The sequence below is a fragment of the Sphaerodactylus townsendi genome, linkage group LG02 (assembly GCF_021028975.2).
Source record: "Sphaerodactylus townsendi isolate TG3544 linkage group LG02, MPM_Stown_v2.3, whole genome shotgun sequence".
NCBI classification, from domain to species: Eukaryota; Metazoa; Chordata; class Lepidosauria; order Squamata; family Sphaerodactylidae; genus Sphaerodactylus; species Sphaerodactylus townsendi.
In genome coordinates, this window is record NC_059426.1 from 26,897,647 (window position 1) to 26,922,674 (window position 25,028).

The 25,028-nt window shown below is 43.9% G+C and overlaps 1 protein-coding gene across 6 annotated transcripts in view; it reads left to right on the forward strand.

The window, feature by feature from the left end:
- LNPK (lunapark, ER junction formation factor) overlaps positions 1-25,028 on the forward strand; it is a 52,117-nt gene that overhangs the window by 15,327 nt on the left and 11,762 nt on the right. For all 6 annotated transcript variants that reach the window (XM_048485628.1, XM_048485630.1, XM_048485632.1 and 3 more), the window contains exons 6-9: positions 5,564-5,604; positions 14,806-14,889; positions 14,970-15,021; positions 18,977-19,195. In XM_048485628.1, the coding sequence (XP_048341585.1) occupies positions 5,564-5,604; positions 14,806-14,889; positions 14,970-15,021; positions 18,977-19,195 (396 nt within the window). The remainder of the gene's footprint in view (positions 1-5,563; positions 5,605-14,805; positions 14,890-14,969; positions 15,022-18,976; positions 19,196-25,028) is intronic.

Consider the following 25,028-nt stretch of genomic DNA (forward strand, 5'->3'; position numbering starts at 1 on the left):
GGAAATATCGGTTAATTGTGGCCCATCAATATGGGAGTGGCGAAGGTATTAAAGACTGCATCCAACAAAACTTAAAAGAAAGAATGCTCATCTTTCTTGCCCTCTTCCTCCTCCCAGTAATTTCCTGAATTATTCTGAAAAGCTCGTGTTCAATGTTGTGGGGCCCACATGGACAATGAAGCCATATGGCCTGGGGGACTGCAGTGAAGAGGGGGAACAGGGCAAAATTCCCCTTTCTTAGCCCCCTTCCGCATATGCAGAATAATGCACTTTCAATCCACTTCCAATGCACTCTGCAGCTGGATTTTACTGTGCGGAACAGCAAAACCTACTTGCAAACCATTGTGAAAGTAGATTGAAAGTGCATTATTCTGCATGTGCAGAAGGGGCCTTTCTCTTTCCATAATGGAGGCTGGCATCCCTAGTTGAGACACTGATAGAGAGCGGCAGGTTGGACGCTAGGGGAGGCCGAGAGAAGGGGCAGATAGTTGTGACAGTGTTCTTCCCAGAATTCTGCCTTTGGGATAGGACCCCCGTATGTCTAAGTCTAAATGGCTTATGAAGAAAGGGAAGGTTAGAGAGTTGTACGTTTCACTAGAGCAGGGGTCTGCAACCTGTGGCTCTCCAGATGTTCATGGACTACAATTCCCATCAGCCCCTGCCAGCATGGCCAATTGGCCATGGTGGCAGGGGAGACTGATAAGAGAAACCTGGTATCATGAGCTGAAAACTCCCAGACCACAGGCTCCCCACTAGAAAAGGTTTCTGATTGCCTTTTCTTCCCTTTGAGTTCGTCTAAAACGTGGGATTTGTGCTTTATGGCTCTCTCTACAGTCTGGTTTGCGGACCTGGTGGAATTGTATAGTCTTGGAGTGCAGCTTAAAAGACTCTTCTTGTAAGTCACATTCCATAGCTGAATAGTCACTTAGTCACTCAAGGTTTTTCATAGATAAGGTTAGCAAGACTCCCGCTCTCCTAACTGTGCACGAACCATGCAGAACCTCCTGAATTATTCAGGAGTGAAGGTTTTTTTTATGCAGGTAAAAGGGCTGTATTGTAAGGAAATGATTTAGAAAGATACTTTGATAAAGGGATAGTGACTATACTTCTGTGTACTCTTCGTTGTCCTCAGTATGCTCTTAGGAAGGGGTTTCCGCCCTGTTTAATGTGTCGTCTTAAATGCTTATGCTTTGTTTCAGCTCTGTGTCAGATTTGTGCTTGTATTCAAACTTCTATACTACAAACCCTATTGCTTATTGAATGTCCCGGCTGTTGGTTATATTGCCTTGCACTGTGTAATCCGCCTTGAGTCTCAAAGAGAAAGGTGGACTATAAATAATGTAATGAAAAAAAAAACACCTATCCAGATCATGGATCAGGGGAAAATATGACTAGCTTGGGCATCTGTGTAAGTGATAGGTAGATATGCATTATACAGTGGAACCTCGGTTTTCGTTGGTAATCCGTCCGAAAGAATCAATGATTTCCATAGGAATCAATGTAAATCCAATTAATCCGTTCTAGGCGCTCCAAAAACATACCAAACCCTCATTTTTGGGTGAATAAACATAGTGTTTAATGCTGAAGACAGTAACAAACAATAACACTAGGACCAGCTTCAGAGCCAGTAGACCAATGTCGCACCAGAAAGCTGTCCAAAGAGGTCTGTTTCTGACGCCTCTTTAAGATTTGTCTGAAATGGGGCAAGACATTGTCATTAAACAAGTTGCAGACACAGCCTGCAACAGCTTTGTCGGTGATTTTTTTCTCCACAAACCCTGCACCTTACACCTGGAGTGCGATGAAAACCGAGGCAAATCAATGAAAACTGAGACAAATTTTTCACTGGAAAAATCGATGAAAACTGAAACCGATGAAAACCAAAGGCAATGAAAACCGAGGTTCCACTGTATTTCTTTTATTTTACTTCCCTGATTAATGATATCTCACTTCTGCCCATTTGTATGCATAGATAGAACATAGACCTTTATTTACTTGTGTGTGACTTTTAAACGTATGAAAGCAAATATCTTACTGCAGTTGCTCCTGTCTGTTCACAAACATTACAAATTCTGTTTACAAGCTGCAGCATTTTATTATCCTTGTAGGGTAGGTACCATTGAGGTCTCTGGCAACCATAAGGATGCTGTGAATATTCTAAGCTGAATTCTGTTAATAAACGACAGATATTCCCTTGTATGATGAACTGTTTTTGTTTTCAATCTTCCATTGGACAGAAATACTGAAAAAGAATTCAGTGATATATAGAAAGCTAATGGATGATGGCTGTGATCTATCTGCCTGAATGATCTTCTTTGTAGTAGAGCAAGTAAGAAAGAAAAGAAACCCTGGGTGGTTTAGTCAGTGACATACCTGAAAGAAATGGCACCTGGGGCAAGTACTGATTGGATGCCCCCCCCCAATTGCACCCTCCCAACACAATTGTGCCCCCCCAATTGGGGTAGGCAAGTGGGGCAAGTGGTGAGCAAGTGAGCTGTGAGTGAGTGGGGCAGGTATGTGAGCAGAGAGCAGGGTGGGTGGGTGAACGGGCGTGTGGCAAGCGAGATGAGTGTCGGGATGGGGCAAGGCAGGTTGGCAGGCAGTGGTGGGTGGCCAAAGGCACCCCCCACATGACGCAGGTGAGAGGTGCCTGGGTCTCGAGCCCCATCATGCCTCCCAGCCCCCTAGACTTTGAGGCAGGGGTGCTCCTTTCTGACATGTTGGGAGACTGATGACCGCCTGGCATCCAACGGCGCTTCAAACCTTGTCTCGGAGAGGCAGCAGCGCAGAGGGAACTGAGGGCATGTCTCCTCCGCCTCGCAAAGCTGGTTGTCTTTTCCTCCCCGGTGCATGTGCGCCCCTCCTGCTCAGCACGTGGCTGGCTGAGGGCGGCTGGGAGGCTTATCTAGGGAAAATGTAAAATGTAAAAACCCAGGGTAGGGAGGAGGGGTGTGGGGGCGATTTTCCATCCCCCATAGGTGACTAAATGGCCTCCGCCCGGGGACATTTGACCCCATATGTCCTCCTGGGCAGAACACCACTGGGTTTAGCGGTTAAGGCACCTGGCTATGATTTGGTAGACCAGGTTCAAATCCGCACTCTGCGGTGTAAGCGTCTGGGGACCTTGGATCACTCACTTTCTTTCAGCCTGATCTACTTTACAGGGTAGTTTGGAGGATAAAACTGAGGAGAGGAGAAAGATATACAATGCCCTGAATTCCTTCAAGTCCCAGAGCAAAAATGCTGCAAATTAATCGTGGTTTTTAGGCGTATTACGCTACCTGCAGGTTGTTTGTTTTTATCATGTTTATCATTGTTTTTATCATGTCACTGTGACATGCTGCCCTTGCCACTTGGAAGGGTCAAGTGGTGATCCGTCGAGAGATTTAATCCAGCTGAGAGCTTCAAAAAAGTTGGACCTCAATACTGAAGGGAACACTTATCAAATCTTTCTTTAAAGCATTTTTGAACTGATTTATTATGTATCCCACCCTCCCCGCCCAAATAGGGCTTAGGGCAGCTCACATCATGAAAAAATGACAAGGTTCAGCAATTAATTTATAAATACATACCACAATGATAAAATGTCGCGTCCCAACAAACAAACAAATCAAAACAGTCCTAAAAACCGATGGCGCCAAAACTCATAGACATCTTCACTGCGATAAAGGTGCATCACGGTCCGACTTTACTTTTGAGAAACCCCTTAGATGAAATGAAATCATTTGAACGATGAAAAAACCTAGCATAATATCCATTGCCTCGCATAATCAAGCCCCTTCACGTGAGTATTGCCTTAGAAACCCTTCTAAAATGAAGAAGCTTAAAAGGGAGAAATGATTCTGTCTGAGAATGGATGTTGTCTAGAAACTGAATGTTGAATGTTTGTCACTGTGGCACCAAGGACTTTGCTATCCAGCATAGCATCTAAATAGCTTCTGCTGTGCACCTCCGAAGATAAGGGTTTAAAGTCCCAGTTTGGACAGGGATATGCCTTTCCCTTGTTCTGTGCCCACTGACAGGGCTGTTTGAGGGAGAGAGCAGATGAGATCCTTGCTGGCTGCTCTTTGCGTTTGTTTGTTTTTCTGAAGGACAGTCTATCCAGGGGAGAAGCACAGCTGCCTTGAGAGGAATGGGCAAACCCTGCTGTGAGTTTGCACTTTTGGAATCTGTCTCATGTTTATGGTTTATGGTTGAATTCTGTCAAGGTTTTCATGCATGTGCAGTGATAGATACTTGCACGCTTTCTAGAAGTGTTTTCAGAAGTTCGTTTGTATCTTCCCATTCTTCCAGGAATTCAGCATGACATACATGGAGATGGGCCTTTTGGAAGGGGGGTGGTGGTCTTGCAGTAATCTGTGTTTGTGGCAGTCTTCAGGGGTCAGTAGTATCTGGAGCAGCAGTAGTGTAGTGGTGAAGAGCAAGTGCACTCTAATCTGGAGAACTGAGTTTGATTCCCCGCTCTGCCGCCCGAGCTGTGGAGGTGACCTTGGGCTACTCACAGCTGGGTGACCTTGGGCTACTCACAGCTCTTTGGAGCTCTCTCAGCCCCACCTACCTCACAGGGTGTTTGTTGTGAGGGGAGAAGGGAAAGGAGATTGTAAGTCCCTTTGAGTCTCCTACAGGAGAGAAAGGGGGGATATAAATCCAAACTCCTCCTCCTCCTCCTCCTCCTCCTCCTCCTCCTCCTCCTCCTCCTCCTCCTCCTCCTCCTCCTCCTCCTCCTCCTCCTCCTCCTCCTCCTCCTCCTCCTCCTCCTCCTTCTTCTTCTTCTTCTTCTTCTTCTTCTTCTTCTTCTTCTTCTTCTTCTTCTTCTTCTTCTTCTTCTTCTTCTTCTTCTTCTTCTTCTTCTTCTTCTTCACCACATGACATTCTACCTGAGATCTCAAGCCTCTAATACAACTTTACGTGTATTTAACATTGGTGTTATGCTAGGCCCTATACAAAATTGATGCCTGCCCCGACCAAAGGATTTGCAAGACAATTATAACATATTTGATAGTAGCTTATATATTGATTTTTCTAAACTGTTTATATCGATTTCTGTGAAAACCCCGCATGCATTAAATTTTGATTTTTCTCTTATCTTTCCGAGAGGCTGAGAAAAGCTTATGTGGTGTTTTTATATAGGCTATAATAGTGCCCCTTCATTTTCATATTATAGGAAATTACTTTTTGAGTAGCAATAGCTTCTTCAGCAAAATGGCATTAACCTGGAAGCATTGCAAGGTTGAATCTATGATAACATGTTAAATTTGAGATTGACGCTTAGAGCTCATTTTATCTTAAGTTCTGCTGAGCCCTTCTTAAAAAGTGAAGCTGTCTATATCAACAACTTCATATACATTTGCGGGAGGGGATTATTGCACTTGTTTTACGGCGTGGCACAAATATTTCAGTTTCAGTAGAAGCTTGATTAATCTGATGTTGCCTAAAACCAACAGATCAGAGACAAAATCTGATATCGTGATTTTGCGTGTGACCGTTTCTCTATTTACACGGAGGTATCTTTTCTTTGTCACATCGTAAATATTAAAACATTTATCTAAATTTTCTCTTCTAGATGAAGCCTTAGAAGATCTGAAGTCCCAGAAGAAAAAAATTGTAAGTCTGTAAGCAAGTCAGAGAACTTCTGTACTTATCTCACCAATTTTTTTTTTTTCATAAAAACTTTCATTCATATGGTTCAGCTGCTAGTTTACCCTTATTATCTCCGGTATGCACACTTCAATAGTATCCCATTTTTGTGACTATGAGAACGCAGTGGTATTGTTCTCGTTCTAAGCTTATCATTTCTGCTGAAATAAATGCAATATTGGTCTTTTATACCACATTTTTTCTTTGGAAACTTCACAGATATTATATATAGCTTCTTCCTGTGTGAGTAGCTATGATTAGAATTGCTTTGTCATGTTTTGCCATCCCCAGCCTTGCACTTCAGGGGCTAGTGTCGGAACAACTCACCATTACTTTTTAGCTGCTTTAAGTCTGTAAGGTACAATTTTAATTCCATTAGTAGCAGTGGTGGGATCCAAAAATTTTAGTAACAGGTTCCCATGGTGGTGGGATTCAAACTGTGGTGTAGCGCCAGTGGGGCTGGGCAGGGCACGATGGGGGCGTGGCCAGGCATTCAGGGGGTGGGGCATTCCTGGGCAGGGCTGTGGCAAGGACGCAGCCGCTGTGCTGGTCCTTGGGCGGGAAATGAATGCATGCAGGCACAGGCTGCCACGCATGCTGGTGCACCTCCTGCTAGACTGCTTCAAGTTCTGCGCGCTACTGCTGAGGGGCGTAACTAAGGCAAAAATCACGTGGCAAAATCACCAATTAGTAACCCCTTTTTGGCACACACAAATAATTAGTAACCTACTCTCGGGAACCTGTGAGAACCTGCTGGATCCCACCTCTGATAAGTAGCATTTGAAAATTACACTTCAGGTGTATCCTAAGACAGCATAGTCTGTTCAGTTCCAACATGTTAGTTGGGCAATCATAAGTTAGTTACCTTTCCATCTGTCTATTCATCTCATTCTTTTTGGATCCTTGCTATAATGCTCAAAGGTCAGTTGTAGAAAACGCTCAAAACAGGCTTTCCAGTGTCAATATTTTACTGAAATAAATGTGCTTTCAGTAGAATCCGAATAGAGCAGGCACTGGCGTAATGCCCATTGGGCAAGGTGGGCAGCTGCCCAGGGCATCACCTTGTGGGGGGCATCAAAATGCTGGGTTCGTTTTTGGGTATTTTAGTGGTTTTCCATTTTTGGCCTGCAGGGGGCGCAGTTTTTAGGCTGCGTATCATCAGGAGACTGTCCTTATGCTAGCCCCCAAGTTTGGTGAGATTTGGTTTAGGGAGTCCAAAGTTATGGACTCCCAAAGGGGGTGCCCCTATCCCCCGTTGTTTCCAATGGAAGCTAATAGGAGATGGGGGCTACAATGTTGAGGGTCCTTAACTTTTGGCCCCACTGAACAAAACTGCACCAAACTTGGGAAATAGGGCAGTCCCTGATGAGACCCTGAAGAAGTTTGAGACTGTGCCTTTAAATGTACCCCACAGACTGCAACCCCCATTGACAGCAATGCAGAAACTCAATGCAGAACAAAGATTCTTGGGCAAATTTATAGGATGTTCCTGCAGGGGTGCATTTTGGATGTGCTCGGCACCAAAATTTCAGGGTATCATCTGGAGATGATGGCACCCCAAGTTTGGTCACAGTTTGGTTCAGGGGGGGGGCCAAAGTTATGGACCCTCAAAACTGTAGCCCCCATCTCCTATTAGCTCCCATTGGAAACATTGGGGCACCCAGCACAGGAGTCCACATAACTTTGGACTCCTTGAACCAAACCTCCACCAAGAAACTGGGAATTAGCATAGGACAGTCTCCTGATGATATGCTGAGATTTCAGTGCTGATATGTCTAAGAATGCACCCCCTGCAGGCACCAATGTCCTGGTGCAAAAATAAATTTTGGTTGTGGTGGAGTGGCCGCCCATTGGGGGGGGGGGGGGGGGGCATCCAACTCAGGTTTTGCCCAGGGCTACAGTTTGCCAAGGGCTGCCTCGTTACGCCCCTGAGAGCAGGATAAAAGTTCCGTTGCTGAAAGCCTTCCACGTGTTTTATTTCTATTTTGTGATGATTACAATTGCTGGCAAAGCACACAATGCGATGGGAGAGTCCTGGTAAACAGACTGGTCAGATATTGTCAGTCTTTTTTAAAAACCAGAGTGCCAGGGTAGGGAGACAGGTCACCCCTTTATTTTAATTGAATTGTCATGCAATTTGTTAGGTCATATTTAAATTGTAATAATTGGCTTTTTAAGAGTTAGTTCCATTGTGCCGCTACAAGCATTATTATCAAGCGGGTTGATAGGTTAGTTTTGCTGTTGTTCTAAGCAAAAAGAGTTCTTTTAAAATTGTCAACCGTATCTGGAAGCATTGACTGATACTCAACAGGTCAAAAACCTGACAAAAAAAAAAAACAAGAGTCTAGTGGATCCTTAAAGACTAACAACAATTTTTCAGCTGTGCAGAATTCCAGAAGCTAAACCCTTCCTTCCCATCCCATTTGAAACAGGAAGCTTCTGATTAAAAGTATCATAGCTGCTGTTCATCATATTAAGATGTGACTGTTGGAATCCAGCTTGATCAATATATGAAAGATATAACCTGGCCTAGAATCACCAATGTAAAGCTAGTAGAAATGTTAAAAAGTATTCACCTTTTTGTTCACGTTGTCTCTTTTTTCCTTGAAGTTTTCTTATCCCTCTGTTCAAATATAGTTTCTCGTATTTAAGTACTCTGGTCCATTGCAAGCTCCTGACCCTTTCCGTGCGACTATCAAATCTGAAATGTGCATATGGGGAGAGATGGGAGAATTTTTATTTTCTTTTTTAAAAAAATCTTTTAAAATTGTTTTATCATTTAGGAATACATATTAATTGGCAGACAATCTGACTTAAAGTGGTTGCAGTAATAACAGAATATGATCTGCCACATAAATTATAAACAATGTACTTAACATTTGCAAGTGATAGTTACATAAGAAAAAGTGGTTTAAGATTCTAGTACACAAATACAATGTGAAATATATGCACACACGCATATACATAGATACATCATCATCATCATCATCATCATCATAAATAGGTTAATAATAATCTTAAGCTATGAAGATAATAATAGGATTCTATTTTGAGGGTCAGAATTGTATAGGTAATGCAATAACCCTAACCCTAACCCATCCTTTATAAAAAGGATCAAGGCATTTTTTGTGTATAGATCCATGGCCTCACATGTGTGAACATGCAGGACACTGTGTGAAAGAGGGCAGGTCAGTCTTGTTTTTCTGTGATGTGTTATAAAATAAGCTGAAAAATCTTATTGCGCCATGATGGTTAGGTAAATACATGTTTTCCTCACAGTTGCGACTGCTGATCGTGTGGCCTTTAAAGGGGATTAGGGAGAACAGTACATTTAGTCTTTTCTAAGGGGTTTGAAAGGGCAAAAATGTTTTGTGGAAATGTTCTGAGTACCTTATAAGAATAAAAACCTATGTAAAAAGGTCAAGAAAGTACAATTAGCTAGCCAATGAATTTTCTATGACCTTTTATATGTAGGTTCAACTTAAAAAATAAAAAAAGACTTGCATCTTTGGTATGCTGATTATTTGTCCCAAAAGGGCTCTCCTCAGAAAGTAAATATTTCAGCTTGGCTTTGGCCCTGAAATCTTAGTAAGTAGCAACTGGTAATGTGTGAGGATTTCTATTGTTCGGTTTTGGAGAACAGAAAGCATAACTTTCCCCTGGCCCGCTATACTTGGGCCTCTGCCATCTTCGGATCTGCCGTTCCTCCTTGGGAGAGGATTTAAAAGGGGATTGCCGGATGCCACTTTATTTCTTATTCTTAGTACTTGGTTATTATGTGTAGCCTTTATTTTTATCGCAGCTTTTAATGGTTTTAGCTGTTTTATTTTGACTTGTGACTACTTGCTGTACACCGCCCAGAGCCCTTCGGGGATGGGGCGGTATAAAAGTTGAAAGAATAAAATAAAATAAAATAAAATAAATAAATAAATAACATGAATGGTGCCTGCCATCTATATGGCATTATGTAGGGTGCTGGTTTTCTCCCACAGAGCATCCATTTGCTTGCGCCAGACGTTCGGAAGGCCTTTTCATGTATAGAAGCCTGTTTTCCTTCCAGTCACGGTTGGAAGGGAGGTAAATATGTCCTTGTGAGGACCCATTTCATATTAAAATTTCAAACGAGGCAAAAGACGTCCAAAAAATCCACACACTATGTGAGAGACCATGAGGAAACAGTGATCTAGAGAAGGCAAGATTTCAAATGATAACTTAAAATGGCTACCTGGATTTTTATTATCTTGGTTCTTTAACACCATACTTTAAAAAGAGGCTTTTTTAGAAGAGCCGCTACAGGAGCTCTGTTTTTGGAATAGATCTTTCCAGCTTCTTCCTCTTACGGAACCTGCCCCCCCCCCCCCTGCACCACCCCAAAAGCTGTTTGTGAGGTTCATGAAGACCTCTGGGAACAACATCAATTCATGAGTGAAGGATTGCAAATCAAACTGGAAATTTGTGGGAATTGCCTGACTGCATGAATAGAGTTGCCTTCTGCTCCTGCCAGCTGGTCTTTGGATCCAACACCTGGTCTCTTGGATAAACCTGTGTAGGAGACCGGGAGCAAACTGCACACTGCCCATCTACCACATATCTCCTGTCATTGTTGACTTTGGTGTTGTATTGCTTTCCCATCGGGGCTACTTTGAGTTTCTCTTGGAATCCAAGGTTCCAAGCTAACTTTAGAAGATCTTGTTAGAAGCCCTTGGACATTTCATCTCTTACAGCTCCACGGTGCTCACTAAGCTTTCTGTCGTTCCTATGATTCTTAGCACTTTATCTGCACACTGTGCAGCTACTGGCTCTAGTCTTTTAAAGTTGTAGTATGATCAAGAAATACAGCTTTGGGTTCGAATAGATGTGGTGGAAGTCATAGACCTCTTTCAGACCATTTAAACGAGAGCCAGCGTAGTATAGTGGTTAAGACCAGGTGGATTCTAATCTGGAGAGCCGGGTTTGATTCCCCACTCCTCCACCTGGGTAGTGGAGGCTTATCTGGTGAACCAGATTTGTTTCCGCACTCCTACACTCCTGCTGGGTGACCTTGGCAGTTCTCCGGAACTCTTTCAGCCCCACCTACCTGAGAAGGTGTCTGTTGTGGGGAGAGGAAGGGAAAGGAGTTTGTGAGCCACCTTGAGTCTCCTTAAAGGAGAGAAAGGTGGGGTATAAATCCAAAACTCTTCTCTTCTTCTAAATCAAATTTTCCCCACATTAGACTTTTATTAGACCCATGTTAAGAGGGTTGAAGGATTCTTAACCCTCCCACCGTTCCATGGTTTCCTTAACAGAAGCCAGCACTACTATCATGCCATTGTTAGCTCTGTCATGGATGGGAAGACAGCTGCCCTGCCTCTGTTTCTTTAAAGGGCCATGACAGTAGGGGAGCCATCCCTGGTTTCCTTGCGGGATAGAAAAGTGGAGCCCCGTGCAGTGTTGACTTAATCCTGCATCTCCCAGCAGCTTGTCTGCTTTGAACCTTATTTAAGCCATGTGTATCAGAGCAGACGGCGTAATCACAGGTGTCATACTCGCGGCCCTCCAGATGTTATGGACTACAGTTCCCATCATCCCCTGCCAGCATGATGCTGGCAGGGGGTGATGGAAACTGCGGTCCATAACATCTGGAGGGCCGCGAGTATGACACCTGTGGCATAGACGCTTAGCCTAGAACGGTTCTGCCAGCTGTGCTTCAGCCCACATGGCAAGGCAGCTAATATGGTTACAGGAAGGGTGTACGTCCGCTTAGAGCGGCCATGTTAGCTCCTGAGAGGCAGACACTAGAGCCAACAGTACTGATAAATCTTTCTGCAGTGCTACTGCTGCAGGGGCCATTCATATCAACGTATTTGGGGCCGCAGGAAAAGAAAGCTTTTCTCACCTCATGGGTTCAGCAGTGATGTTACTTTGGGATCTCTTCAGGGCAAACGTGTCATTTATTGCTTGGAGTCGAGTGCTAGCGAGAAGGCTGCTCTAGGTTAGGAGTTGGCAGAGGCCTTTCAACCTTTCCACACCTTGGACTCTCACCTTCAGTCCCTAGGTGAAGAAGAAAAAGAAGAGTTTGGACTTATATCCCCCCTTTCTCTCCCATAAGGAGACTCAAGGTGGCTTAGAAACTCCTTTCCCTTCCTCTCCCCACAACAGACACTTTGTGAGGTAGGTGGGGCTGAGAGAGTTCTGAAGAACTGTGACTGCCCACGGTCACAGGCTTCAAGCGGAGAAGCAGGGAAACAAATCCAGTTCGCCAGTTAAGAATGCTTATTTGGAGCAGTGGGGAATCAAACCCAGTTCTCCAGATTGGAGTCCACTTGCTCTTACCCATTATGCCACATTGGCTCAGTATGGGAAGTATGTGACTGGATGTAAGTTGATCTGTGACAGGAAGAGCCCGTGTTAAAAAGGAATCCTTTCTCTCCACGGAATCACCTCATCATCCTGCTGATCCCCTTAAGCATGTGTGCAAAGAGAAGTAGAGTGTACGCATGTGCGCAAAGCAAAAAGGAGTAAAAATTGGGTTCTGTAGGTGTAGGGCTCCATGTCCCGTCCCCCTACCTCCCACCCCACCCCGCCCACTGAAGCCTTGATGTCTCTTGTGGCCTACGCTATGTCCCATGCACTGCAAGCTGGAGAATATGGCGTCTAGGTGCTAGAGCAGTGATGGTGAACCTTTTCGAGACCGAGTGCCCAAACTGCAACCCAAAACCCACTCATTTATCGCAAAGTGCCAACACGGCAATTTAACCTGAATACTGAGGTTTCAGTTTAGAAAAAACGGTTGGCTCCGAGGCATGTGTTACTCGGGAGTAAGCTTGGTGGTAGTCGGTGGCTTTGCTTTGAAGCAACCGTGCAATGCTTTGAACGGGTGAATCACGACCCTAGGAGGGTTTACTCAGAAGCAAGCCCCCCCCCCCACATGACAAACTCTGTGCGTGCGTGTCCACAGAGAGGGCTCTGAGTGCCACCTCTGGCACCCGTGCCAAAGATTCGCCACCACTGTGCTAGAGTTTCGAGTTGCTGCTTAGGATAGTTGAAGTACTTTTATAGTGTAAAATAGTCGTTACTGGTTTGTTTGTTTTTATAGTGTAAGATAATGGTGCTGATGTGCAGTCAGAGCATAATGTTTCTCTTAAATTTCTAATTTGGTCAAAATTTAAAGCAGTACTTTTGCCTCAAATACCTGCCTATTTATTCATGGGTTATCCACATCTTCACTCTTGATGGGAGAACCGGAAGGTTCTTTTTTTGCTTAAACTTTTCTCAGGGGAATCCTGGCCTTTAAAGTGTTGCAGTTAATGAAGTACAGTTTATAAGTGTAGCGCAAGAATGTTTCTGTAAACCGTAATAAAAGCACAATCATAGTTCTGGTGTGACATAAATGAGGACCATTTCTATCCTATTCTATGGGCATGAAGCTGCTTTATACTGAGCCAGACCCATTGGTCTATCAAGGTCATTCCTCCAACAGCTCTCCACAGCCTGAAGAAGTCTTTCATATCGACGACTACCAGGGTATTTTTCCCTGTCTGTAGAAACTGATGGTGGAAACTTATCCGTTTCCGCCAAAGGGACGTTGACTTTTAATGCTGTAGTTTGATCATCCTCAGTGGGTAATAAATGAAGTAAATACGTTGTTTAAAACATTTCTGTCTTGAAGTATCTAAAATGCTAGATTTTGAGTGAATGTTTTGTTGTGATTTTTTAACATTGCAAGCTTAAAAAAGATCTCTGGACGAGGGTAACCTTTGGTGCATCTGGTTGTTGTGTGGTTTCCGGGCTATGTGGCCGTGGTCTGGTAGGTCAATAGGTGTGCTTTGTTGATCCAGAGTGTCTCCATTTTCTGGGTCTGTTGGAACATTTCCTCCCCGTAGAGGTGTTCAATGTATTGTTGAAGGCTTTCACGGCCGGGTTCAACTGGTTGTTTTGGGTTTTCCGGGCTGTGTGGCCGTGGTCTGGTAGATCACGGTTGAATCCAGTTGAATCCGGCTGCGAAAGCCTTCGACAATACTTTGGTGCGTCCTTCGTCTGCAGGTGAGAAACTAACCTTCCAACCATTCCGTGTGCTACAGAGGAATATGGTGTCGCGCATTTGTGTAGAGCGATTATCATGCAGCAACAGCTGAAACATAGGCAGAATCAGTGGATGTGCCTGTTTAGGGTGTCCCACCTACTTGCTCTTGCAACAGTTTGCATGGAAAACTACTATATAAATAAAAGGGGGGAAAGTATTAACTGTGAGAAAAAGCCGAAGAGGGACCCCATCAAAGTCCTTTCTATTCCTTGTACGTATTAGTCATCTGTCATAACTTTAGAACCCAAATATTCACAACTAAACTTCTTCTGATGCTGGCTATTAACTGCTAAAATGATATTTTACTAGTGATTACTTTTTTAATTAAGCCCATGTATTAGCTATAAAGCCGCTTGAGTGCATTGTAAATAAAATGCTGTAATAATGAAGTGCTTTAATTACAATCCCTAAAGTATGCATAGTACTCAGTAAATTTTTTATTTAAATTCTTAACATGTTCTATTTTTTTTTTTTACCCCTGAAAGGCAGTTTGGATCCAGCCATAAAGGCTGGCGGTTTAGCCCGTAAAGTCATTTGAGCAAATTCCGTGGCTGTTCTCCCAGTTAGTGAGTTTTCATGGCATTTGCAGCCAGCTAATTGCTTCTGCTAATAAATAATCTAAAATCAATGCTGACAGCAGTTAATTGGCACAGAGACTTTATTCTGTAAAGCACTTGGCTAACGACCTTCTTTAAATTAATAGCATTAAGTGCTATGAGGAAATAAATCTGAGGAATTGCCTGTCATTTGCTTGTCATGTCTAATAACTTCCAATAATGATGGCTGATAGATTTTTGCACATTCCATTATTGAAGTCGGTGCATGTAATTATTCTCCTCATTATATGTAAACAATTAGCAATATTTGGTGTTTCCTTGCAATAAAGCTGTTAAGTGCAAGTAGCACATTAGAGATTAGAGGGTTTTTTTTAAAACAACAACAACAACAACAACAACAACAACAAGATTTCATTTTGTGGAATGCCACAGCAGTTGTGTGTGGTTGTTTCAGGGTCTCTGCGCCTTAATTCATGCCATTAAAGGAAAACACTGGAATTAAATCCTAAAGAGGCCTATGTTGACCTATAAAACCCTTTATTTTTCTAGCTTGAAGAAGTCATGGAAAAAGAAACTTACAAGGCTGCTAAATTAATCCTTGAAAGGTTTGATCCAGAAGCCAAGAAGGCAAAGGTAGGATCTGATCTCTGCACTAATTTCTGACAAAGCAGACCAGAGAGCAAAACACTTTGTAATATTATTATAATTGACAGGATGTTGAACCGCCATCTGCTGGAGCATCCGCAGTTCCAAGACCTGGCCAAGGTAATAGCTCTGTGAAATTGCTGCTCTTCATGACCAAAATTGTATTTACCCCATTTCATTTCCCTTCCACGATAAATGCAATATTTAAAAACCCTGGTCCATCGTACAATGGGATCTCTTGTTCCTAAATAGGGACTGAGTGGAAGTGAGATGGGGGCACTATCTGACTGTAAAGCTGGTTATTTAGTAGTGAGCTGATAGCGTGGCAGATTAGGACAACGCTTTTCCATCCATCAGTTCACATTTACAAGTGAGGCTCAGCAACAATTTACGATGACTAAAGCGAATGGGCAGAAGGAAGCGAGCAGTTGCTTCCCTTCTCCTAGTAGGCATAGAGGATCTGCAAAGCTGGTAGGCGGATGTTTGTTGTGGTGTTGCAGCTGCGGTAGCCTTGCTTGACGCCAAATACAAGAACAAAGCAGTCTTCAGCAGCATATCCAGCAGCTCCATTGCAGGTCCAAGGACCCAGAGGAAGCTCTCTACCAGCCCATTTTCCTTCCAAGTGAGACGGGGTGTGTGTCCGACTCCTCTCCACCCCCACCCCTGGCTGCCCACGGTAGTAAGTTTTGGTTGCTTCTGTTTTTGTGGTACCCTATTGTGCCCCAAGAGAGAATGGGTGCATGGGCATCCACTTTGAACTGGATTAAGGGGGAGGTGAAAAGCATAAGGCCTGGGGGGGGGGGGCAGCATTCAAGTGGGCAGGAGTTCATCAAGTGCTGGAGGTTATAGTCTGAAAATTATGGAGAGAACTGAACAAATAGTTCATGAACCCACCAGTGTGAGGGATAGAACCTTAAATAAGCAGCCAGAGGGTCTTCGATGTCTCTACACTAATTCAGAGCATGGGAAATGAACAAGATGAACTTGAACTCTTAACACAGCTAAGCAGATATGATATAATATACATCACTGAAACCTGGTGGGACGAGTCTCATGAAATGATTGAAGAGTATAACTTATTTCAGAGAAATACATCAAACAGGAAAGGAGGAGTAGGAGTGTTCTACATCAGGGATGATTACAGCTGTGAGCAGGTCCATAAATCCTGGAAGCCATGTTGATAGCATCTGGGTAAAAATTAAGGGAGTGCAAAACAGCAGTGATTTCATTGTGGCGGTCTATGACAGACCCCCAATCCAGACTGAAGAGTTGGATGAAACCTTCCTGGAACAGATGACCCAACTTTCAGAAAGGAAAGAAGTCGTAGTAATGGGAGATTTCAGTTATCCTGATATTTGTTGGGAGTCAAACTCTGCCAAAACTATCAGGTCCAACAAATTTCTTACTTGCCTTGCAGACAGTTTCATGGTCCAGAAGGTGGAGGAACTTCCTGACAGTTAGGGCTGTTCAGCAGTGGAATACATTCCCTTGGAGTGTAGTGGGCTGATTCCACATGGGCCAAAAACAGCAGTGTGAAAACGATGTGAAAACAGTATAAACCCTTTTACACCGTTTTAAACCCTTTTACACCATTTTCACACCGTTTTCACACTGCTGTTTTAGGCCCATGCGGAATCAGCTGTGGAGTCTCCTTCTTTGGAGGTTTTTAAACAGAGGCTGGATGGCCATCTGTCAGGGGTGCTTTGATTGTCTTTCCTGCATGGCAGGGGATTGGACTTGATGGCCCTTGTGGTCTCTTCCAACTCTAGGATTCTGTGATCCCCCCCCTCCCCATCTTAAGATGCTTGCTAAGTGCTTTTGATGGATTGGTGTCCAAGTATGGATTCCAAAAGACATCTTAGCACTTTTCCTAATGGTGGATCGCTATCAATGTAACTCTGCTGACCTACCCATTCCTTTGCTGGCTGATGTGTAGGTAGTTCTTTCGTTTTATGAGACACTTTAGAAGGATACTTTTCTGTTGTTACTTTTTGTTATAGACAAGTTAGAGAGACAAGTTACTTTTAATTAGAGACAATTTAGAGACAGGTTAGAGGGATACTCAGTTAGCGGGATACTTTTGTTTTATGAGACAAGCTAGAGGAATCCTTTTCGTAAGGATTGGCTGTGAGAGAACAGAACCTTTTCAGATGTTTCAAAGTTTGAGCTATTGTGCTCAGGACGTTTGAATTAAATAAATAGCACTAGCTGCTTGGAATTGATTTTACATCAACAAGAATTGCTTTAATTGTCCCTCTACTGCCACTGGACTAGAAATACAAGGCTGTGGAAAAGTGGAAATCCCACAGCACTGTCTCCTGCACAGATTATATTACAAGAATTACGAAAAAGGGGGTAGAGATTGGTGCCAAATGTTGGGAAGATGAGCTCTTATTTGTATTTACATTTGTTTCCAGCAGACTGCATATATACACGCAATACATGACTTCTGTATATTTCTAGCCGAAGAGAGAAATCGGGCATTATTTCAGTTTGGAAAGGGGTTCTTAGCCAGCACTATCAGCAATTTCCATATGTGTGTTCTTGCCATTGGACTGCTAGTGATAAGAACCCTTTTCTAAAATATTTAGCTGCGCAGCTCAAAATCAGTTATCTAAATTGTATTGTCGAAGGCTTTCACGGCCGGATTAAACTGGTTGTGGTGGGTTTTCTGGGCTGTGTTGCCGTGGTCTGGTGGATCTTGTTCCTAACATTTGTGTGTGTAACAGACTTCCCTCTGTGATACGCCTCTGAAGATGCCAGCCACAGATGCAGGCGAACGTTAGGAATAAGATCCACCAGATCACGGCCACACAGCCCAGAAAACCCACCACAATTATCTAAATTGTGTTCTTGGGTGGGTGGGGGCTCTCAGGCCCCCACAGCATTGGTTGACAGCTGTTATGTTCTGCATCAGCAGGGTTTTTTTCAGACATCCCCCAGCTGCACTGAGGTAGCCAATGCTTGGGCTGGTTACAGAAACATGAATGATGTTGTTGGGGCTAAATAGGAGAATTGGAGTCACAGCATTTCCAGCAGAAAATTCCAGTCGGAACAACCTACTCTTAGGACTATGAATCTAGGTTTCCAGTGTGGCCGGACTCACCAATGACCAATCTGTGCACAGTCTTCAGGTCGAGGCCTGCCAATCAGTCATTATCTTGATCTTGTCCTGAGTCTGTTTCGATTGGGTCACTTGTATCTGTTCTTGAATCACAACCAGAAATAGCGACAGGGTCAAGGTCAGAGCATCGCAGCTCCATCAGCATATTGATCGCACCTTCAGGCCTACTTCAGCACTCATTATCTATGGCAAATTCCCACAGAGTCAAAGGCGGTTTTATGTACGAGAGAAGGATTTAACAAGACTCCAGTTCCCTTTGGGCTCGAGCCACGCGCGTGGCACACAACTCACTGCTAACTAGGTGTCCGTTTTTCTTGCACGTCCCCAGAACTGTGGTGTTCGGCTCTTTCCAGTAGAGGCTGAGCCATGAATCAGTTGTGGTCCATAAAAGTGTCGCCTTCACCGCCCCACCGCAACGTGTTCCTGTTGGGAAGAACGATTAAATCTTTAATAAATTGGGAGGTGGTTCACAAGTCTGGAAATTGTGTGGCGGCTTTGTATAGAACTGGGCACTGGGTAGCCCATGAGCTACCGGATACTGGCTGTGTCTTTCCGGAACACTTTGAACATTGTGCGATACCCCTCGAAGAATTGTGCATAACCTCAAAGGGAGCAGAGTTGCATACATTTTAATATAGGCCAATTCAAGCAGCTCATTCTGTATACTAGTTAAAGAATGCTGAGACTATCTCTATGTTAATGCTGTTCAGGCAGTCGGCACTTCTGTATATATTTAAAAGCTAGATAGTGGGTGAAAATGTAAAGACGTGCCCCCTTCAGTACTCCAGCCTATGCACTGTTAGAATATGATTGTTCTTTGGCTATTTTTTCCCCCATTGTAGTCTTTGCAAAAAGATTTTTTTCTTGAGATGGGTTGCCTGCTTCAGTTAGCATCCTTCAAGAGCCTGTACCAGGTGGTACTCTTAGCCTAACTTGTGCATTTCCTGTCAGAACTTCGGCATCGGACCCCAGTGCGAGGGAATGTGGGTCCCCCGCTTGCACCAAACCAGGGGTCTCCAAAAACAGTGGCTCCCGGTCTGCCATCTCCTGACTCGCAGAGAGAGACTTCAGCCCCGGGGGGACCTCCAGAGAGAGCCCTTGCCTCAGCCTCACCGCCAAACGTATTCCCGAGACATCCCGGAACCCGTGCGACTTCAATGCCTGGAATGGGTAAACAGAGCACTTAACGTTGTTTACAGTTTTTTTTATTATTTTCTCTGGTTACCAATAAAACAGGCCATTTTCGGGCCGTATGGAAATGGCATTTTGCTTGGAAATAGAAGAGCAGTTATCTGATTAAGCAGGAGTTCCATATTCAATTAGCCATAACTCTTTACAGCTGGCACCTTATGATGCTGAAACCTATTGCCTGAGCTCGTTTAACTGTTATGGCGTCTTTGTTTAAATGGCAATAAAACTTCGCAGGATTCTGTAGTCAACAATATAGCATACCTTTTTATGTTCTCGGTGGAGGCAGGCTGCAGACTTATATAAATCAGGTACCTAAGCAAACACTTTCAGAATATATTCATGTTTCGTACGGAGCCCCGGGCATATATTTTTTTCACATGTATTGTGACGTTTATTTAAATATTTATTCTAAACAACAACAACGACAAAAGTTTGTCCTGCAAAGATTAAAACATAAAATACGCCATAGCCAAGGAGGACATTCCTATTAGGAAGTGGAAGTTTCTGGAGTAGCAAGTAGCATCCGTTACCTGGTTTGAAATATTAAATAGGTCCGTTTGCATCGGTTGAAACGGCTAGCTCAACTAAAGGACCTTGCCAAACTTTGTTTCATTATTAACCTGAGTTTCTGAGGTTGGTTTGTTTGTTGCTGATTTTTAATCCTAGAAACAAGAAGAAGAGTTTGGATTTATACCCCACCCCACCATCTCCTGTAAGGAGATTCAAAGGGACTTACAATCTCCTTTCTCTCTCTCCCCCCCCCCCCCCACAACAGACACCCTATGAGGTGGGCAGAGCTGAGAGAGCTCCAAAGAGCTGTGATTCTCCCAAGGTCACCCATCTGGTGTGTGTTGGAGTGCACAGGCTAATCTAGTTCCCCAGATAAGCCTCCACAGCTCAAGTGGCAGAGCTGGGAATCGAACCCGGTGTTCCAGATTAGAGCGCACCTGCTCTTAACCACTACGCCACAAGCTAGAAAGAGTGCCCTGATAGTAACAACAAAATAATTCAAGGGTGTAAATTGTGCCTCAGTGCCTCCTGGCCATCCGATTAATACGTTGTTCTCCAGACATTGTCCCTTTCACCCAGCTTGTGTTTGCCGTTATCACCTGCTTCGGATTCCCCCTGGGATCAAAAATCAGGTTGTGCGTTTGGCATGGGAAAGAAGGAATTGCGGCCATTTAGCAGCCTCTTCCTTTTGGAGCTGATCTGTGTGTAATAACTATTTGGGTTGTCTCTCAGTAGCCCCCAGCACATTGGTGCAGAGTGGTTGCTCCCTTAGGAGCCTCTCATAGTTTTATGTATTTTTGCTTTTCAGGGTGTAAAATATTTAACCCAGTATTGCAAGTTTCAGGCTCAAAACTTGTTATTTTATTTTACAGCAGTAGAAATAAAGTTGAAACATTATAATTTAATGCAAACCCATAGCAGTTTGGTCGCAAGCTGCCAACGTAAATTGAGCATTTAGCCATTAGTGGAAGAAAGTGGGATTAGTTGTATACCAAAATAAAACTGAAGTCCTGTGGCCCCTTGAGCGGTGCTTAGTACAGCATGAGCTTTTGTGAGTCACAGCTCACGACCTACATTTTGGTAGCAAAAATTACCAAGGAGAAGGGTGTTGGGGACAGAGAGAAACCTTTTAGGCTGATTCTCTTTGTAAGGGGCTAAAATAGGTTAGGTTGTTAATGGGCCATGGATGATGAGAGAGTTCAAAGGTTCAGTGGTGTAGTGGTTAAGAGCAGGTGCACTCTAATCTGGAGAACCGGGTTTGATTCCCCACTCTGCCACTTGAGCTGTGGAGGTTATCTGGGGAACTAGATTAGCCTGTGCACTCCAACACATGCCAGCTGGGTGACCTTGGGCTAGTCATAGCTCAGTGGTGGCGAACCTTTGGCACTCCAGATGTTATGGACTACAATTCCCATCAGCCCCTGCCAGCATGGTCAATTGGCCATGCTGGCTGGGGCTGATGGGAATTGTAGTTCATAACATCTGGTGTGCCAAAGGTTCACCACCACAGTCATAGCTCTTTGAAGCTCTCTCAGCCCCACCCACCTCACAGGGTGTTTGTTGTGGGCGGGGGGGAAAGGGAAAGGAGTTTGTAAGCCCCTTGGAGTCTCCTTACAGGAGAGAAAGGGGGGATATAAATCCAACTCTTCTTCTTCTTCTTCTTCTTCTTCTTCTTCTTCTTCTTCTTCTTCTTCTTCTTCTTCTTCTTCTTCTTCTTCTTCTTCTTCTTCTTCTTCTTCTTCTTCTTCTTCTTCTTCTTAGGGTTTGGATAAACAAAAGTATAATTGAGTAGGATAAACAGCGACTAATAAAGAAAGGAAGAGTTTTAAGCATGAGAAAATAAATTAGATGATGTGCGAGTAGATGAACCCAAGATTGTATGGCTGAAGTTGTTAGAACTTGTAGTATGACCAGAGACAGAGTTGGCACGTAGGTGTATTTCAGGGTTTGGTCCTTGGTTTTATGGCTCTGTTGGATGGTCCATTATTGTAGGGAAGAAGCTGTTTTAAGGTTTGGGGGTGGGAGCTGTCTATAAGGAAGACCTAATCCCCAAGGCCTTGGAAAGAACCTTATCCAGGAGAGGTTGTACATAATTGATGTGTTGAGGTGGCTTAAGTAGTGAGCTCTGGGTAACAACCAGTTGTGTTCTGTTGTTAACTTCCTTGGGTTTGCCTTGTTATATTCTGGCTCTGGGTGCCATCAATCTGTCCAAGAAATGTCTTTTTAAAATCCTCTAGATGAGAGTCCCTGTCTGAGGGAGTGGAACACTTGTGATGCAATCCTTGACTGTGCACTGTGTGTTGTTTTGGGTGGTAGCTGGTAGCATTTAGGTATGTTTTGCATTCAGCGGGTTTTTTGATATAGAGTTGTGTATTGCAAATCTCTGCACTTGGGGCCAGGAGATATACTTGTTGTGTGGACTAGTCCTTGCTAAAATTGTTGTTGGGATAAAAATTTGTAGTTAAGACTACAAAATGTAAGGAGGTGGGGGTGGAAATTAAACTCCAAGTCTTTTAAGTTTTACCAAACATTTCCCCTATGATTGACATTCATCCACTCATAGCAATTAAAAAAAATTGAATTAATGGCCAGTGGTCAAAAGTGACCCTTTTAATCAAACGCTCAGAAAACAGCAGGTCTTTCAGCTCTCATTTCTATGTTACACAATTAAATAAGTTTTCATGACAATATGGGAAGTTAGAATTGGTATCAGAATTAGGGTACTCTGCAACAAAATATTTCAGATATAATTTGCTTGTGGAAGTAGCTATAAACACAGAAAAATATCATATAAAAGTAATAAAGGTTCCTGGTATAATATTTTTTTTCCCTAGCTTGTGAGAAACATCAGTCAAAGTGTGCTTGGCTTCACTTAATTATCTTTAAACTGGAAAAGATAATTCATTTTTTCATTACATTATACTTTGTCGAGGAGAATCAATTTAACATGTATTACCACAGAGCTTCCATATGTCTAAAAATTTATAACCAGCAGGTAGTTGAGGGTTTGCCAAGTTTTGCAAAAATGGCCAGTCTGCCCACAATGATTGCTTTTGATGTTCATATTAATTACTGTTGTCCAGATCAGCATGAGGAATAAGATGCATGGTTTGGGAGCTGTTAGTGTGCCAAATAACTGGAGAGATTCTTGTGGCGCACGGTCTCATGTTTCAAGCTTCTCTAGGTTTTCCCAGACGGCATTTTACTATGGAGACAAGGGTTGCTTTCAACTGAGATTGTGAGTTAGATAATGTTGGGAATATTCTAGTTTAAAAACTAGTAGCTTGATAAGATCTGTTCAGTACTTTGGTCAGTGACATTCCAATCCTTAGAAATATTTACTCAGAAGAGCGTTGTGTTTATTTCAGCGGAACACCCTTTCAAGTAAAGGTCATTGGGTTAGATCCTACAAACCAAGAGCATGCATATACCATGTCTCCCTGAAAATAAGACAGGGCCTTATATTAATTTTTACACCAAAAGATGCATTAGGGTTTATTTTCGAGGTAGGGCTTATTTTAGGGGAAATGCAGTAGTCATGGAAGCAGATCTTTCCTGCTTCCCTTTTCCCTCAGCAACCCCCTGTAACCCCTGAAAAGCTAGTGCCAGTACTTGTGAGGAGCTTCAGTGGCAAAGATACCATGCAGCGCTGGACACTTCAGTGAGGCAAAATAATCCCCTCTTCGGCTGGCAGAAGAAACCCAGTGAAGCTAGTTTTCTGTTCATACAAAAGTACGGTGACCAGGCGTCCCGCTTTTGGCGGGACAGTCCTGCCTTAAGACAATTTGTCCTGCGTCCCGTGGGTTTTTTGAAGTGTCCCGATTTTTGGAAGGCAACCGCACTGCCTTCTGGGGCGCAAGGCAGTGTGGCAGCCTCCCGCGCACACGGCCGCAGGAGCACTGCCTTCTGGGGCACCCCCGTTTCTGGGGGGGCAGGAGCACTGGCTTCTGGGGCGCTCCCACCTCCCCGCCCGTCCCGGTTTACAAAGGTGAAGAGGAGTGGTTTTACTTGATTCCTCCTCCAGACTGCAGATTCTAAGGCCTGTCCTTCTCCGCGGATGTAGGTATCCACCAATAGGAGACACACTTGGAAATCAGATATATAGATGCTGACAGGGTATCTGTTGGCATTAAGTGCTTTCATAAGAAATTACGGGATGATTTGCTGGCTCAGATCAACCCCTATCAAGTCCAGCATTCTTTGCAAGGGTGCCAGCAACGAGAGGTTTCGTGGTGGGGGTCCGCCAGCTTTTCTCTATCTGGGTGTGGCCAACAAAGTCAGCCCAAAGCAAGAGGCTGTAGAGAGAAGCCTGAGCACACTTGTGTCTGCACACAGATAAACATTAAGTTCTGTAGGACACAATAATTGATGATAAAAATAGAGAGCAACTGATAGTTTTTGCTCAGGATTTCAAAAGCCTAAAGGGCCCAAGTTCCTCAGTTAGATCCTAATTTTTTTAGTTTGTATGGCTTATTGTTCATCCTGTTCAGTTTCTGTTCTTTATCTCAATCAAGAAGGAGAGTTGGATTTATACCCCCCTCTCTCTCCTGTAAGGAGACTCAAAGGGGCTTACAATCTCCTTTTCCTTCCCCACTCCCCACAACAAACAACCTGTGAGGTGGGTGGGGCTGAGAGAGCTCCGAAAAGCTGTGATTAGCCCAAGGTCACCCAGCTGGCGTGTGTTGGAGTGCACAGGCTAATCTAGTTCCCCAGATAAGCCTCCACAGCTCAAGTGGCAGAGCGGGAAATCAAACCCGGTTCTCCAGATGAGAGCGCACCTGCTCTTAACCACTACACCACTGCTGCTCCTATTTTATTTTATTCTTCATTAACCTGTCTGCCAGAATTTTCGGAAAGGAGCCATTTTATTCCTCATTAATCTGTCTGCCACAATTTTCTGAAGTACAAAGGATGTCCAAATAAGTTTCAGATGGGTAGTTGTGTTGATTTGCAATAGAACAGCAAGATTTGAGTCTTGTAGCATCTTGAAGACCAACAAGATTTCCAGGGTATCAGCTTTTGAGAGTCAAAGCTCCCTTCATCAGATACTTGGATTTTGAGAGTCAAAGCTTAAGAACATAAGAAAGAGCCTGCTGGATCAGACCAGACTCCATCTAGTCCAGCACTCTGCTACTCACGGTGGTCCACCAGATGCCTTTGGGAGCTCACATGCAGGATGTGAAAGCAATGGCCTTCTGCGGCTGCTCGCTACGGGACAACCCCGAGGGAACTTTGAAGGGGACAGCCCGGGACAAGACGCCGAGAACCTAACGCCTCTGGAGGAGGGAGTCGACAGCCCGGC